Genomic DNA, 17,428 nt, shown 5'->3' on the forward strand with positions numbered 1-17,428 from the left:
TACTGCAGAATTTATCTATTGGAATAGTGCATAAAGCAACATGAGTGTTGTTTCACAAAAAGAAAATCAGACGTTTCAGGGCAACACAAGCCACATTTTTTCCATTTACAGGTCATAGGTGTCAGAAAATGCCTACATAAACAGTGGAGTGGTAGAGAGCCTTCAAACAAAAAGTCAGTACACAGGTTAAAGAGCTCTGGTAACTGCCCTTTGGACAGTCTGCTGTGCAGAGTGAAAAGATTTCCCTCATTTGTTTTCCAAGCATTTCTTTTTGCATGAAGGCATCTTGCTTATTCATTGCACGGTTGAACCACTGGGTTTGATTGCAGGGGATTTTCCAAGCTCTTTTTCAATATAACTTCAGTACATGATGTTCAGAAAGGAAAGAAAAAGGACTGAGCATAAGCCTCAAACTATTGCCATTTTATTAGGCACTGATGCTTTTCTCTACTCTTCAGAAAAGTAGGGTAGAGTAACCACCATATGGAGCTTTGCAAGTATTTTGAGCAATGTTTCTTTTAAAGTATTTCAGTCATAGTAAATAGTCCTCTCTGGCTATATTCTCATTTATCATTTGAGCTCACCCAAACCTTTGAGTGTCTATCCAATTTCTCTTCAAAAAGAAATAATAGAATACTCAAGTTCGTACTCCTATCTTGCAAAAATTATTTTTTCTCTATTCACCTACACAAGTCATCTCTCTGAAGAAGGAAGAATTAGTCCCTTTTATGAGCTGCCCACTGTGTTTTTTGATCCAACTCATCTTCATCACCTCCCTCATCATAGACCTTAAACTTTGAAGCATTGGATGTGGGGGAACTATATTTCCTTTTCAAACAAAAGAGTGAGATCTCTTTCAGATATGGACCTCTTTCACATACAGATATGAGGAACAACGATCAGACTCTGAATTCAGAAAGTAATGCTAGCGACAGAAGCTGTGCTTAAAACAGATTTCAGATACGATAAAAACTAAAATAAAACAGAGAGCACTTGCCACTTTAACAAATGAGTGAAAAGAATTACACTTCATTTAGTCAAGTTTTATTTATATTTTCTGAAACAGAAAAGTGTGTTTGTTAATGTACTCTGTGGCACAAAATTCTCCACTCTGTGTGGCAAAGTAAGGGGTTGGGCTAAGGAGATACCAAATAGCTGTATTTATCCTATGCAAGACTGAATGAGCAAAATCATTTTGAAATCCTGAGAAATCTGAAATCCTGACAAGCGTGAAATTTTCCCACAGTGCATGTTCACATACTTAGCAATCTGTTAATTCTCAGAACAGAATCCCAACAAAATATCTGAGCATGTGAATTGACTAACCTACACAAAAGTCAATATTTTATTAACAGCGCAACAGAGAATTTAAAGCTATTCTAAAACTGCATTCTTCGATCTAGAGTCTGCAATGCAGGGGAAAAAAAAAAACCACACAAAAACCCTGAAGCATGCGATTAAGTCCATCTTTACTCAAGAAAGATCTGAAGTACCTATTTCAATTTAGACAGAGCATTAACCCGAAGGAAGTCAATAAAACTGTTCATGTAAGCAGCTGAAAAATGTGAAAAAGAAGCCCCAGTCTGTCTCATAACTATAAGCAATGTATTTGTCATCTACACAGCAATCATTATTTTAGTATGTATCATTTAAAAATACATCATGCTTGCCTTCTGATGCTAGAACAGTTGTACCATAAATCCAGCAGTTCTCAAATAGATTTGTACTCTTGGGGTAGCTGGAGGTTTGACAGATAAAAGATTGAAGCTGGGATATTAAAAATACGCTTTTTAGTAGTAGTCAAAGAAAGTCCTTTGAGATCACATGAGCATGCTTGAGAATGCCTGCCTTACAGAAGTTACTTCCTTACATGCTCCTTACAAGCTCATATTTAAAAATTCTGAGTTGTTAATATGCAATTTTCTTTCGGCTTTTTGGGGGGCATTTTTAAAATCTTAGAAGAACAGAAATTAGGAATTTAGACCATAACTAACATCTCAACAACTAAACTTTTGTGATATTAGGATAATTATATAACTGTAAGGAAAGAAAAAAATAAGAATTGATGGAATCTCTCTTGCTTATATTCCATTTCTCAAGTGTTGTAGCATCTGAACTGCATAGCAACATCATATTGCATGTATTCACAGCACAACATAGAAACTATTTCTTTGTGAGGCTTATTAAGATGGACCTCATCCATCTGTCCAAGTATATTAGCCTCCAAAAAGTTGCCCTTGAGCCAGGGAAGTTGTAGGTGCTACTCCTTTACTTTGCTTTTCTCTAAAAGAGAACAATCCCTCAAAGAACAGTAAGAGCAATAAAGCTAGCAACTTTTACAAGCACATTCATCTTTTTAAAGCACTTAGGCAGTATAAACTTTTCATAAGCATACATGTGTGCAGAAATATTTCTCATATAGAAATTCCAGTGGCTAAAAGGCATGTAAATGTGTGTGATCTAAATATTCCACCGTATTTCTTTCCGTTGGGGGGGTGGAGTCTGAGTCTTTTCAACATCAGAACTTGACATTCTACGTTCAGCACCTTTTCATTTGTGTGAATTCAACACAAACATATCAAAAATCCGGAAAGTTTTGGCTCTGCTTTTTTTTTAATTTGTCACTTTAGTAGTTCTAGATCCTGTCACTAAAATATTATCCTGTTGGTACTCTTTCTGTATTTTATAGAAATAATTTCTGAAAATTGTTTGTGACCTCTTCAAAAGCATCTAAGACTGCAGAAGAAGTCTCTCCATCTTAAAAAAAATTCTAAATTTTTGCATCATGTGAACTGAATTGTTGGCAATATGGTCAGATTTCTAATCATTGCTTTTCTTTTTCAGGAAAGCATAGATTTGGGTGAGATCATGTTTTCCCTCTGTTATTTGCCTACTGCTGGGAGAATGACATTAACAGTCATCAAATGTAGGAATCTCAAAGCAATGGATATAACTGGCGCATCAGGTGAATCTACATCTTTTTTATATAACAAGGCAGAGTCTATTCAGGAAGGGGACAAATAGGAACTCCTTGTTTTTTGTGTGTTTAACATGGTTGTGAAATGGAAGTAGTAGGAAAATGGGTATAGGCCCTGTTCAGATCTATTGGCTATCTTTGGTTTGGCAGTCAGTATGTCTGTTCAGAATACCTGTACCTTTCCTTTGCATTGACAGCACATTGAAAGCAGTGTTTGCCACGGTCACTAAAATCTTTGTAATTTTTTGTCTTATCAATATGACATTCCTACAAAAAAATTCTGCTCTTATGTTACACATTTGAATGATGTTGAGTCCAAATGCCCACAACTGATCATCTGTTAATCAGATCCATATGTCAAAGTGTCACTGATGTGTGAGGGTCGAAGACTGAAAAAGCGGAAAACGACCACGAAGAAGAACACACTCAATCCCATTTATAATGAGGCCATCATCTTCGATATCCCTCCAGAGAATGTGGACCAGGTCAGCCTCTCCATTGCAGTGATGGATTATGACCGGTAAGCCCAGTTTGCTTTCTGAACATTAATCTTCAGTGAGAGGTTACCTGATCATTGCAAGTTACTGCTTTCTACCTCCCTAAACTTTCAAGTCGGTTCAGTGTCACAAAACATAAAGCCTTTGAGTCTTTTCCTGAAGAGGTTTAAAGCTTCCATGCCTTTTACAGCTCAGGTCATTTTATGTGCATCATAAATAACTGTGATGAGGAAGAAACATGGCTCAGTCTTCTTACGGGCCACTAGCATTGGCATACATTTCTGTCCCCATCTGGTGGCTGGACTATGTAAAAGGTTTATAAATCATGTATGTCTCAGTTTAAAAAAGACCCTCACACCTCTGATTTCTATTTAAATGCCAGATATTTGAAATCAAAGAAAATTTGGATCACTAAAAAAGAATTAGATGCTAATTATCTCATTGAATTAAGTCATAATTAGTCCTTCGGTTGACTCGATAAAGAATCTTTGTAAACTTTGGGTTCAGCACTCACTGATAACACATCTGAGCCTCAATTACCTATGTCCTCACCGAGAATTGACAGGAAGAGACTCCTGCTTAGAGTAGCTCAAGGACTGCAGGTTAAACTAGAAAGTGACTGACAGAATCATGTCTGAGCCAAGTTTGCTTCATTCAAGTGCTATGAGTAATGAGCTCTTGAGACTGCAGGGCAAATAAACAGTGAAAGTCCAGTTTAGTAACACAAACCTTCAGAGTATTTTTCCTCACCATCAGATTTCTGATCATCCTCCAACTTCTGTCAGGAAGACTTTCTCAGTCAGACATGAAAGGGGCACTGCAGTGCTGTTACGGGGAGAAGAGCACAGCAACTTGCACACTTTCAGTCCTCTTCAGCTGCACCTTTCAAAGTGTTCTCTAACAGGAAGTTAGGAAACATTATTCTAAGGTACATATAAACAAGGTACAGAAAATTACTTTCTGGAGTCCCTCAACAACTCTATGGCACTGCCAGGAGTATGAAGTATTAAGGTATAGCCCATTACGGCCATACCCCTCTCTTTCACATTTTTGACTGAAGTTCTAATGACCACAAGAGTTAGAACTGGGAAATATAGTGTGAAATGACATCTGAAGCATTTGCAGCAGGAAATGTACTCCCCACCATCTTCCTTCACCTTCCTTTCCCACAAAATTTAAGCATGTTTTCCTTCTAGATAATTTGGTGTATTATGGTCCTTTTCTGTCCTTGTGCCGTTTGGGTTGCAACCTTTTAATGGCAAGGGTTACGTCTTCATTGCTATTTTTATAGCTGCTAGAAGCACTCTGGTAGTGGCTGGAGGTTTTTGATGCTACCATTAAGGGTCTTAATATTACTATACTACCACTAAAACTAGTATCTGTAATAAATAATGTGAAAACTTTGGGCATGTAGTCTGTGCTGCACTAAACCAGTAAACTGAATTATACATCAGATGTTATTAAAGCTATTTTTATTAAAAAAAATTCTGCCTCTCTGCAATTCTCAGAGTAGGGCACAATGAGGTCATTGGGGTATGTCGGACAGGAATTGATGCTGAAGGGCTTGGAAGAGATCATTGGAATGAAATGTTGGCTTACCCACGTAAACCAATAACTCACTGGCATCCACTAGTAGAGGTAAGAAGTAGTGAAATTCTCTCCTTCTCAGTATATTGAATGTTTTTGTCTCTCTCACACTTACGTGCTTCTGAGCATCATGAAAATCAGTGCCACATCTACGGAGCAGCTATAAGATCCTAGCACAACCTAAATCTAGTTGCATGGGTTTATTGATTACTGAAATGCACCACTTCAAAAGTTTCCATGATGTGCTGACAGCATTGTACCGTTAAACAACTTAGACATTTGAAATTTCCACAGATTATAATAAGAAGCTTACATCCACTTAAAAAAGATCATTTGCAAGTATTTCCTATTCAAAAACATTAATCTGAAACTAGCCTGCTAATTAGGCTAAATTGACACAACATACCAGCAGCTACCTCAAACAGACACTTACTGGAAGCTTATTCAAATGCATGGGTGATTGTATCTACAAGTCCCTGGGCTTGGACTCCCTCTTCAACAACCTGCTGTGGCCACATCTTACTGGTTTTCCGTATACAAAATGCTCACAGCTTTGGGTTCAGAAAGATTCATATTGAAACCTCAAGAAGCACCAGGCCCTGCTTTGGGACACAGAAGACACACTGTTTAGCCCTCCCCAAACCCAATCTCTGTAGAAAAATGAGTTGCTGTCTGAAGCATCACGGGCCATTTGTTTTCCCCACTGTGTAGCACATGGCTGCACAGCATCTCCAATGACAGGTAGAAAAAGCCCAACAGCAAGGCTTCTGTAAAACCCCTAAAGTGTGAGGGCAGGGAAACTGAATCAGTGCAGCGCAGAAGCCTCTTTTCAGAGGTTCATGGCTTTCTCTGGATTATGTACCACCCCTGATTTTTTAAATAAACCCACTCCTGCAGAACGAGTCAGAGGCATTTTTAGGAGCTTGCATTAGGAATTTTCTTTCCATTAATAGTTATGCTGGGGACCTTAATGCAGACAGGGTCTAGACATGATTCGGGTTCTTTGAGGGAGCCTCTTATCCTCTGAAATGAGTGTGATGCATGGCCAGTTATGATGACATTTGTAAAACTAACGCTTTTCTTGCAGTTACCTGGCCGAGCAACCAGTTTTGATAGCCAGGGATCTTGTTCATCACCAAAACCACCGCTTACGCCCTAGGGAACAAGAGTGGATTCATCGTGTTCAGTGTCCAAAGCTCCCTTGTAGCTCACATCTACATAAATAGAAGGTTTGGCTTCCGCAGATGAACTGTATCCATATTTTTTTATTAAAATACATTTTTCCTATTCTAAGTCTTATATTACAGTTTATAATAATTTCTTAATGTATGAATGAAGTTGACTTGAGCCAAATATAACCCTTCCTCAAACAAATTCATTCACCTGTTTTCTCGCTGGCATATATCCAGTATCACATCCAAGCAGTGTTTTCATATGACCTATATCTTTGCATTGACAAAGAAATCAGAAAAAAAGTCCCTTAAGCAATTCAAAACCACTGCAGCTTGTAATGCCTCATTCTTTTGAGGGAGTAAATTTCTCTTGCAGTAAATTTCTTCTAAATTGCACTAAATCCTGTATGACTTCTCAAGATAACACTTCAAACTGAATGTTGCATGAAAAAACAACTCTTGTCACGTTTTGAGTGTTTGGAAAGTCATTTTGTTCCCTGGGCAGGGAGGAAGGGCTGATCAAAAGCCCACTGAAGCCGATGAGAAGGACCCTGCTGGCTTCACTGGGTTTTAGTTCAGCCTTTATGGAACAGGATTCACAACTGGATCTATGCAGTTATAATCTTCCAGCAATCAAGACGCCTGCTGCACCTACAGGAACTCGTCAGCCTGTCCGGCAGAACAACCAGCCGCATACGCCCAGGCAGGTGGCTGTACTCAGGGGCTGTTTTGCTTCAGCTACCCACTGGCTGATGAAGAGCTAGCTCCAATGTCTCTGCATGGCACTGAACAGCACACGTACGGGTATCGTTGCGGAAAGCAAATATGTCTGCAATGAGTTGTGTGGAAATTGATGTAGCTCCACAGAGATGTAGGTGTCTCCTGTCGAGGTGCATCCAGGCCCTTCGAAATAGCCCATTTGCTGCTGGCATCATGCAGTCCTTATTTGGTACTTATGCAGGTCAAACTGCAGGCGAGAGAATGCTCTGAAGTAAAGGAATTTATTTAATGTATTTCAGCTGTTCAAAAAATTGACCAAAAACTGCAGTTCCACAGAACATTTTTCTGATTCTTGATTAAGTGTGACAGTATTAGAATCCTTTGAAGTTATTTTGACTGAGTGAATAGCTCACGTGGAACAGTTTCTAGGCCCTGGCTGGCTGCCTCTAGAATTATATACCAAATATGAATTTGAAATAAGTTTTGTGTCAATATATGGCGAGAGAAATTGAAATGTAACAATTTTATAAACTAGTAAACTCATTGGAATGCACAGTGACAGCAAATGCAAAAAAAGTATTGGCTGAAGTGAGCTGTTTTAAAAACTGGAAGAGAACTACATATTATTTTGAGGATTTAGCTCTTTTTAACACTGTGGTTTACCTCAATCAGACAGCTATTTTGTTTTTTTCTTTTTTCTGGGTTTTTTTTTTCCTTTCTGTGAAGAGCGTGGCAGAGACTGCATGATTGAGCCTGAGATTTTGAAAGCTGAACTGCAACTAGAAAAAAGTTGGGATGGTGGCTCTTTTTGTATCTAAGCAATGTATAAAGAAAACTGAGAAAATAGTATTTTCAAAAGCAGCATTTGTACAGAAGAAATGTGTCATACATGAGAAAAATGCCAATGGAAGATTGTTTTATGATAATGGAAGAATTTGTGAGAATTAATCTAGTTATGAAGGAAAAAGGCAGTTTAGGCAGACTTCTGAAGAACCGTTTTGGCTTCGTTGCTTTGGCTTGGTTGACACAGAATACTTTTATGAAGATCCAGTCCCTCCATCCCGCTAACTAATTTCTAAGACAGTCAAATATGCCTTGAAGTGTCTTAACTGCTCCAGGAAAGTTAGGAAGGCTGGCCTTAACATTACAGGTATTTATAAGGCAAAAAAGGAGACACATTTTATACCTTGTCTTCTGTGCCTACAAACACAGCAAGCAAACAAACAAACAAATAAATAAAGCTTTCAGACATTCTTTACAAATTAAAAAAAAAAAAAAAAAAAGATTAAAAAAAGGCTCCAGCCCAAGTTTTTGAATGTCTGTTCCATGTTGCTATTCATGGCCTCTAGACAGGAATAATTTTTCCCAGAGAGGATTGGTAAAGCTGAACACTGATCCTCCCTGCTCAAGATTGTATTTTCATCTCTATAAATACAGAGCAGACTCACAAAATTTCATTCCTCTGTTTGCTCTGGCTGAGTAATTTTTTAACTAGGAGAACAAGCTCTCCTCTGTGGGTTTTTTTTCATCCCATCATTACTAACATCATGAGATTTTGTCACCTAGATCATTTTCATCATGATTTTGCAAAGTTGATAGAAAAACAGAGATATATATACCTGTGGAGATTGAAAAACTATTTTGTGTATACATTTATCTTAATATAAATTATATCAGCAGTGGCCTTTGTGGCCTAGAAAATACTTTTTGTATTGTGGTACTGTAACAGTTAACTAAATATTCTTTGCACTTTTTTGCACCTAATATCCAAAAAGCTAACAATATCACGATCAAATGTAGCATAAGCGTTCAGCAATGAGCAACATCTTTTTAACTATTTCATTGTTCTCTGTGAGTATTCCTGTATTTTTCATCACAAGTAGTAAGGTATTTCAATATTCATTTTCTTAAATTTAAATGGTTGTCAAACACCAAAGGAATAATAGCTCAGTTTGTGCCCTCTTGTTGTGTTATTTTTGATATTGTGAATAACAATAGTGAATGACTTCTGTGTCTAAACTTGATTTGTGGGTGCTCTGCATCTAGGAAAAATCAGGCTGCAAAATTATCAGGACATCTAACTTCAAAAATGATCCCCTAATTAATTATTTTTAGTCCCTTATCAGTGATTAATAGTATGAATGCAAAAGTTTTGGGCTTTTGTTTCCCCACTGCTTTCTTAGCTATCTCACAAGGCAGGGTATATATTTAGTATAACCAACCCATTGCCTCTAGAGCCTGGTTCACAAGTTACTCTCTGAGTGTACTCACAGAAGCCCCAAGTAAAAACTTAGCACAGTTTTAGTCAATGAATATGTTGCTTTATGTATCTCTTTATTAAGAAATTTAAAATATTTTAATCTGGAGAAGTTGTAAACTCCTTGCTCCCATTCTGAATGGTTTTTTGTTGCTTATCCACATTTCTGCCATATCACAAATGTTAGCCTAATTTGAACAAAATCAAATCTGGCAAATGGTTGGTGTAAAATATATTGTAGTAATTTTGCAACAGTTTGAAAAACTCACTTTCCTAAAAGCCTGAGTTATTTTTATTGAAATGATTTACTGGAAACAGTGACAGTACTTAGTAAGAACTGTATTTTGCACTGCAGAGCTTTTTTATACTTTCACAACAGTAAACCACAGAACTGTACAGAGAAAGTACATGATGGATTAAGTGGTTCCAGGGGAGCTGTTACATTTTTATATTTATTTCCAATAATGCACTGTAAAGTGAAAAAGCCCACATACAAATGTATCTAATGAGCCATTCTGGTCTTTTGGGTAAATATTGTTTTCAAGCAATTGTTTCCCTTCTCCACATTAAATAAGTTTTCAGGGACCATTAAATTTGCTCTAAGTAACCATAAAATTCTTATTAGGTCTATGCAAAACATTAAGTAGGACCCTAAACCACAGGTAGATTTAGGATTCTAGTGGCACTGCAGACAGTAGCATAGGTGAGCAGATGCTCAATAAGATGTAAGTCACATACTGCAGTCCATGATCTTAACGTTAGATCGCCATATTGTATATTTCTGCTGATATGGCCCTTCCCCTCACTGTCCCAGCAAGTAACCATCACTTTCACCACCATCTTTTGTCTATATTGGGCTTCTGTTCAAGCTGTAGACACCTGACCTTTACTTTTGTCTGCACTGCTGAAAGATGACTCCTGGCCTTAAAAAGTAGTAATATGAAACCTGTGGGGTCTCGACCAAAAGGTGTAGGATAGCTACATGTCTCATTTCCATTCTACGAAAAGCTGTCAAGGAAGTAACTTCCCTTCTCTGCAGTCCCTTATGATCATCAGACATTCATAAATCAGTAATACTGTTTGTTTTTTTGCTTCTAGCAAGAATTAAAAGAGCAATATACATATCTCAGGCATATGTATATTGGCCAGGGACAGAGAAAGTGGCCAGAACCTGTAACCAAAACTTAGTATAACAGGACAGAAGTTCCCCTGCAAAATTTGTTCCCCTGCAATATATGGGATTTGTTCCCCTTCAATATATGAAATTGTTTTGACTTCTTATGTTTAAGTAACAAAACTATACAATTTTCCTAAAGAATCACAACAACCACATTCAATATTTTTGAAGAAAATTTTGAGCAAACATGAAATGTTTTCATTGGGTTGATTTTTTCCAAGGGAAAAAAGCAATTACTTCCTAATTTCTTTCTATGGATGCATTTTTGGAGCAATATTAAGACAAATAGAAGTTTCCAAAAAAGACTTATTTGATCCATCCATTTCTCCTATTTTTCAATTTTTTTAATTGGCTTCAATGTAATCTTTTTGAAAGTCTTTAACATGATGATGCACAACAAATACATGATAGTTTAGTTCCAAGATTATTTTGCTGTATCTTTTTAATCAATTAACTGCTTGTATCTTATAAACTTTTATATATGCTAACTTTTTATTACATTTACTCCATTAATTTAACAAGCTTTATACATCTGAAATAATTTGACTATATTTTTAAAGTGTGTAAACATTTAAAAGAAGGGTAACTATTTTAGAACTCAGTAATAGAGTTCTTGTCCTGCTGAAAAAGTCCAATTTTTCAGAGATCCATAAATGTGCCTGCAAAATTTGAAAACCACCTTATTAGAGCATGCAAAAACATAGATTTGCGCATACAAGTATTTGCACTTGCAAAACGTATTACCATTATTATTTAGCACTTCTATTACAACAGAACACCCATGCCTAATCAGAAATAAGTTTCAGTTTGTGATAAATACTGGACAAATCTGTACTGAGTGACAGTTCCTTGGCCTGAAAAGTTCATATGACTATTTCTTCAAATGAATATGCTTGAAAATTCTGTAGGTGTTACAATATTACCTATATGTTAATTAGACAGTGAGGTCACTTTTGAATAAAATATAGTATATGTGACAGGAATATTAATGCATGTTTTGATGGAAAATTTCCTTTCTCGGTCACACCACAGCTGAGACTCAGTTTAACCCTTTGCTCAAGATTCACTTTCACTTAGCTTCTGAGGCTTGACAGTCTAAATGGAGCTCTCTGGTGTCAGAAAATAGCTAAATCGTGGCACAGAGCAGACTGCAGAGCTAAGAAAGACAAAGGAAAATGTGGCAGTAGTTGCACAGCTATTCAATGCAATGGCAAACACTCTGAAATGAAAAGCCTCCTTTCAAAGCTGATAATCATTACAATATTCATATCCCTTGTCCTTTCTTTCTGTACTGTAAAGCAGGAAGAAAGAGTGGCATTCGTGAAGAAGAGTCAGCATTAGGCATAGGAGTTAACTGAGGTGCTGATCACAGACATTTGCCATTTCCAAGGCAAATAATACCTTAACTTTAAAAAGTGTCTTTTGTTTACTCATGCAAATGAATAAATATCTCCTACACAATTCCCCTTTTCCTTCGTCCCCCCACTAGAAACTGGCAGTGTTTTAACAGCACAAAGGAAACCAAGAGCTGGAACTCTAAGAGAAAGTGAAGCTGCAGGTGGGATTTAAATATCACAGGGGAATTTGCCCAGGAAAATGGAAATAACACCTTCAATCCTGTGCTGGGTGCTAGGGGATTCTTGATGATAGCAAGTGCTCAGGGCTGTGATTTTATGTTTTATCTGATAGTACCTTTACAATGTTGCTGTTGCTGGGAAACCTCTTCTTTAGTGGCTCAGAGAGGAGAATGCCTCTGGTATTGCTATGTAAAATTTTTCCACCCAAGTATAGACTGTGACTGTTATGTTACATGGGACTCAGTCACCTGGAAAGGCACAAAGCATGTTAAATTTGCAGAACAGGAAAAATCAATTAAAGCTTTGCACTGTACCACCATGAGGACTATTCACTTTGTTGATACTAAGGACAAGCGTTGGTGCCTTACTGATCCAAGGGAGGGCATTTCGTACAGTACTGTGTATTGCTAAGCCCATGTTGGTGAGCCGTGTTAGCACTATTGAAGACCCTCCATCAAAATATAACTAATAAATATAAATACAGGTTATATAGGTTATTAGAGTACCAGAGGTCTCTCCGGTGGGAAAGACATAATGTCTCCCTGGTACGTAATACAAGACAGTGTGCTCTGAAAGTTGGATCTGCAGGAGGTCACATAGCTGCTGTGATGAAAGTGGAGCTTCTCTGTAATAATTTATTAATACAATATGTTGACTTGGCTATTGGTCTCAAATTAAGTGAGTTCAATAAGTAGGCTTTAGGGAAAAAAAAGAACAACAGGCAGGAAATATTTGACAACAGAGTGCCTCTTCAAAGACAGTGAGATTTACAAAATGTTAACGTCCATACTGGTGGCCCAGGAGATTCTACCGACGCTACAACCAGTCTGAAAAATGCATGTCATCTAAAATGGTGAAAACCCAAGCAGACATAGGAAACAATGCATAGGAAAGATCAAGAGGTCTGTTTCAGGACAGACAAGATTTATGTCTGAGCAGGCCAGGATGCAAGCTGTTGCTATAGCTTACAGAGAAATTAGGTTGGATTAATCTCCCATTGATGGATGGGAAAGCTTGAGGCAGGACAGGTATGCATATAGACTGTTATTTTCAAATCCATTTATTTGAAATATTTAAGCTTAAATATTTAAATAGCATTCTGTTTTTAATGAAGTGGAGTATTCACAGACTCCCTGAAAGAAAAGTTGCAAATCCATTCAGACTGTCTGGGTTAGCACAGTTACTGCAGACACAGACAGTGTCCCAGAGCCCAGCATAATTATAGCAGAATTGTGACATTCTGCCTCTCCCCTGGAAAGGTGAAGTCAGGAAGACTGACATGAAGGGGGAGCTGAAAACAGACCAAGGAAAGGATGGGTGTACAGCCATTTCATGACAGCTTCAGAGCTCACAGAGACCTTTGCCACTCATTTATTGCGCAGGACATAGCAAAAGAGTGCCAAAAACACGTTTTCATGACAGCAACCTATCCTGTATACATAGTTTTACTCTCCCTCAAAATACAAGCATAGAAATGTTTTGGAGAGATTGCTTTTTTAAATAGTTTGGGATCTTTTCATACCTTAGAAATTCAAACCCCTGAAGTAAGGCAAATCTACCCATGCATCCACCCATGAGGAAAAAAAAAGGGGAAAATCAAAACCTTCAGTAAAAATCAATAAAGCTTTAGAACATGCCTAAAGTTACTTTCCTGTGTAGAACAATGGTATAGATTTAAGACCTGATATGTTGAGACCTCTTAGAGTTAAAAGGAAAGGCTGTGTCTCCTATTATAAAACAGTATTTTTCTGCAGGTACAGAATTCCTACTTGCCTAGTCCCTGTATGATTCCTAATATCAGAGTTGCTCTTACAAGTGCTTGTCAACATAACAGACAGGCATCTTAGGCACTTAAGATTAACATCACCAGAAAGGAACCTGTTTTTTGGGACAGTTTGTAGGTTAATTTCAGGGGAGGAGAGGTTGTGGGCTGTTAGCTCGCTTTGTGAAGCAGATATGTTAAAAAGAGAAGTGGAAAATATAAAAAGGGGGTGAATTGAGAGCACTTTCAATAGTCAAAAATGTTATGTGTAGCAAACACTTCCAAAAGAAAGAGACTTTTGGTGTAATTCCCCTGCCTCATATCTTGTACAGCCATTTGCAAGCTTATAAGGGTAGTGGGAGACATGTTGCAGAACTTGGGTCTGTTCTTAAAATAAAACCAGCCCTTCACATCACAGATCCTGACTCCAGAATATTCACAGATCACTGGTAGTTGCTCATGGCATGTCCTCTGCCTCTGGTCTTTCGCTTGCAGCATAGTTGAGGCAAAAAAGGCACATTGACAGCATGCGCTCAGATGCATTCCTCTCTAGATGCTATAATAGCCTCCCATTTGCACCTGGCATAGATTGGAAAGTCTCAATAGGTGAAAAATCATTTTTTGGTAATGTCACCTCTTCACATTTTCAAAGCTTCTGACAATCAGTACTTGAATTACCAATAGGAAACACCTCTGAAAATGTTGCTGTGATACACAAGGTACCGGTTTTGTTTTCAAGTCAAGCCTAAACTAATGTCACACAATGGTGGAAAAGTCATTGGGCTGTTGCAGGTGCTAATTCTCCAATGACTCACAAAACTGAAGTCATAATTATGGTGTATTTCTCACGTAATATCCCACAGGTCTTTGTGTATGAATAGGGTCCTGGAACTGATGTTCCAGGCAAATCCCACCTTCTGTTCTTCCTATTCATGCAGGTTCAGCTGAATAATGAATTCTTATTCCTTTGTCCTAAATTGTCACATAGTACTGGGTGTACTGTGATTGTTTCACCCTGGCAGTGGCTGCCCCTTACTGAAAATCAGAGTGATCAACAGGGGACCATTACTTTCCTCACCACAGTTTTCTGAGGCTTAATTGCATAATAATAGTTATGAGGGAAATGACTACATAGCTGAACAAGACATAGAATTGCCAGCTGTAATTATTTTTGGCATATGGGTATGTGTGGATGGGTGTGTCTTTCTTCTTTACGTAAATGGAGATTTGAGTACCACAGAAAATTAAAAAGGAGATTTTGGTAGACACTCCAAAGAGCACTTTACACTCTTACATATATTGCTTTCAAGCTTTATGTAGTATAAGTGTTTAATGATCTTAATTATCCTTATAGCACAAGAACTTGATTCATTTACTTAAACCTACAGCCTTTTCAGTTCTTAGTCCACCAAGGTAACTTCGGGCCAGAGAATCAAAATCACTAATGAAAAAGTATAGCTTTATCTTAGCCAGCAACTGAATCTGCACAGCTAGACCTTTTCTGTATTATTCTGAAAGGGAGCCTGGCACTATTGCACTTTAGCTACTTGCTAGTAGCAGACAAATAATTGTAGGTCATAGCCAGGTTTCAGAAAAGCTCTGAGGATTAACCTCTAAATTCTTGGGTCTGATTCTGCATGCCCTCCAGAAACAGGGCAACCTATGAAGTCAAAGAGCAGCCCTACCCAAAGAGGGCTTGATAGTGAACAATCTGCTGAAAAAAGAGATTTCATTCAAATTATTCCAAGGCACCTTTTAGAATTTTTTGCCTTGTTTTCTGTACTGTTGATAAAAATGAACTTTTTCTTAAAACTAAAGTTTATAATTTAATCTCTAGCAGGGCAAAATGTGGTACTGAAGTACCAGTCTACTCATGCACTGAAAATAATATTCACGCAAAAAAAAAATTAAAAGCCTTTTAGCAAAAATGCCTGTGGCAGCAGAATACAAAGAAGCTGATGAAAAGACATTATGCTTTTTCTGTGGGTTTTTTTTTTTCTTTTTTTAAAAATAGAATTAGAATACTTCACCTCCCTTTTTTGGGCTGTCTCAATAAAAACATAAAATAGTAAATGTATCCACTGTAGCTTTAATATTTCTTGAAATGATATAGCACAAAAAAGTGATTCAATTCAGCCTTTTAAGGTGCAGTTTTAACAATACAGATTTAAATATTTTGCATTGCTACAAAACCTTACCGAAATCTATTCATTACCTTGTTTCCAATATACAAGAATTATAACATGCTTTCAAAAGCAGCTTTCTTTTAGGTCTATCACTTGCTATTTTATATGGCAATTGTTCTTGTGTTAATTAAAATGACAATATTTTTTTAATATCATGGCAATAGACCATTAAATGTACCCAGCAAAATTACTCTGTAGATCTTTTTAATATGTCATTTAATTTCAAAGCACAGTGTTACATACTTGACCAGCCCACCACTGAAATCGAGCAGAACCACTGCCTTTGATTTCCGTTGGCTTTGCATTGGGTTGCATGTGATGATATATCGTAGCATCTTATGAAATTAAACCAGTAAGGAGACTCAAAGCAAACAGAATGAATTTTCATACATCCACCATGAATGTTTGTGGCTTATTGACAATTCAGACTATATTAAAAGTCTTCAGTGCATCTCTATGGTATGAACTATTATTGCAAATGCTGATTTTACTAATACTGATAAGAAATATGACCCTCAGCTGCCTCATTTAGTAAATAGAAATGTCTGGTCTCTGTATTCAGGCATGGAGGTCAGATGTATTTTTACTGGATTTTTCCTTTTTAATAGTGGCCTACAGTTTTCCACATGATGCCATCTTGCTATTAAAGCTCAGATGGTATCTGTATAGACTAAATCTTTAATAAGTAATATTTAGATAGTTCTGTTGCGCATCAGATATAAAGCACTTCTTTTCACTCTATATTTCTATGGAAAAATATTGAACAAAATTTACTTTTGTTAAATAAATAGAAAACTATTTCTCAAGAAAAGGAAAAAGTATAGATATATATTTCGTATTGTTTCTTTTTCTTCCAAGAGTGAGTCTAAATTCTTTCTATTCTTCTCTATTTATGTGAGTAGTCTCAGTAGGATACATTGGACTTAAATGCACATGTCTAAGGATGGGATATGGCTAGTTCTCTACCCTACAAGTAGGCACTGTTGGCATCCTGGTTTAGAGACGTACTTCTGACTTGTGCTTTCTCCCCTTTCTGGTGGAGATCACGAGGGCCTTTGTTCAGCAAACCATGTGAAATATTTTTTAAAAATGATCTGCTGATCGAGTCCCTGTGAAGTCACGATGGCTTGGGCACACACCCTGAGCAGAGCAGCCGCTCAGGTGCTTTGCTGGCTAGGAATGGAGTGATGTGGGGAGTCTCAAGGCTAGTTTGTGCTAAAAGCACATTTCAGCACCCTCCACGCAGCATAGCTGTACTAGCCAGGATGAGAGTGGGCAAAGCCAAATCACATTTCTTCATTGTCCTGCTCTGCCCCATCCTCACCACCTTAGGCAGCAGGACTGCAGCGCTGGCTCCTCTGCACACCAGCCAGATGCTCCTCTAGCCACTGCAAAGGGAGTCCCAAAAAGCTTCTTTCTTCTCATGAGCTTGTAGTCTGCACTGCATTCAAGCCAACTGGTTTCAGTGGACGCCTCACAAGAACTGAAGCAAGGGGAGTAGAATACAGAAATTAGC

At 37.6% G+C, this 17,428-nt stretch overlaps 1 protein-coding gene across 1 annotated transcript in view; it reads left to right on the forward strand.

Annotated features, from left to right (window-relative positions):
* SYT10 (synaptotagmin 10) overlaps positions 1 to 6,220 on the forward strand; it is a 35,024-nt gene extending 28,804 nt beyond the window's left edge. Inside the window, exons 4-7 of the mRNA XM_059816792.1 lie at positions 2,845 to 2,965; positions 3,326 to 3,497; positions 4,983 to 5,112; positions 6,149 to 6,220. Coding sequence (XP_059672775.1) covers positions 2,845 to 2,965; positions 3,326 to 3,497; positions 4,983 to 5,112; positions 6,149 to 6,220 — 495 coding nt within the window. The remainder of the gene's footprint in view (positions 1 to 2,844; positions 2,966 to 3,325; positions 3,498 to 4,982; positions 5,113 to 6,148) is intronic.
* Positions 6,221 to 17,428: the final 11,208 nt, after the last annotated feature.

Source organism: Gavia stellata, chromosome 4 (assembly GCF_030936135.1).
Source record: "Gavia stellata isolate bGavSte3 chromosome 4, bGavSte3.hap2, whole genome shotgun sequence".
Classification (NCBI taxonomy): Eukaryota; Metazoa; Chordata; class Aves; order Gaviiformes; family Gaviidae; genus Gavia; species Gavia stellata.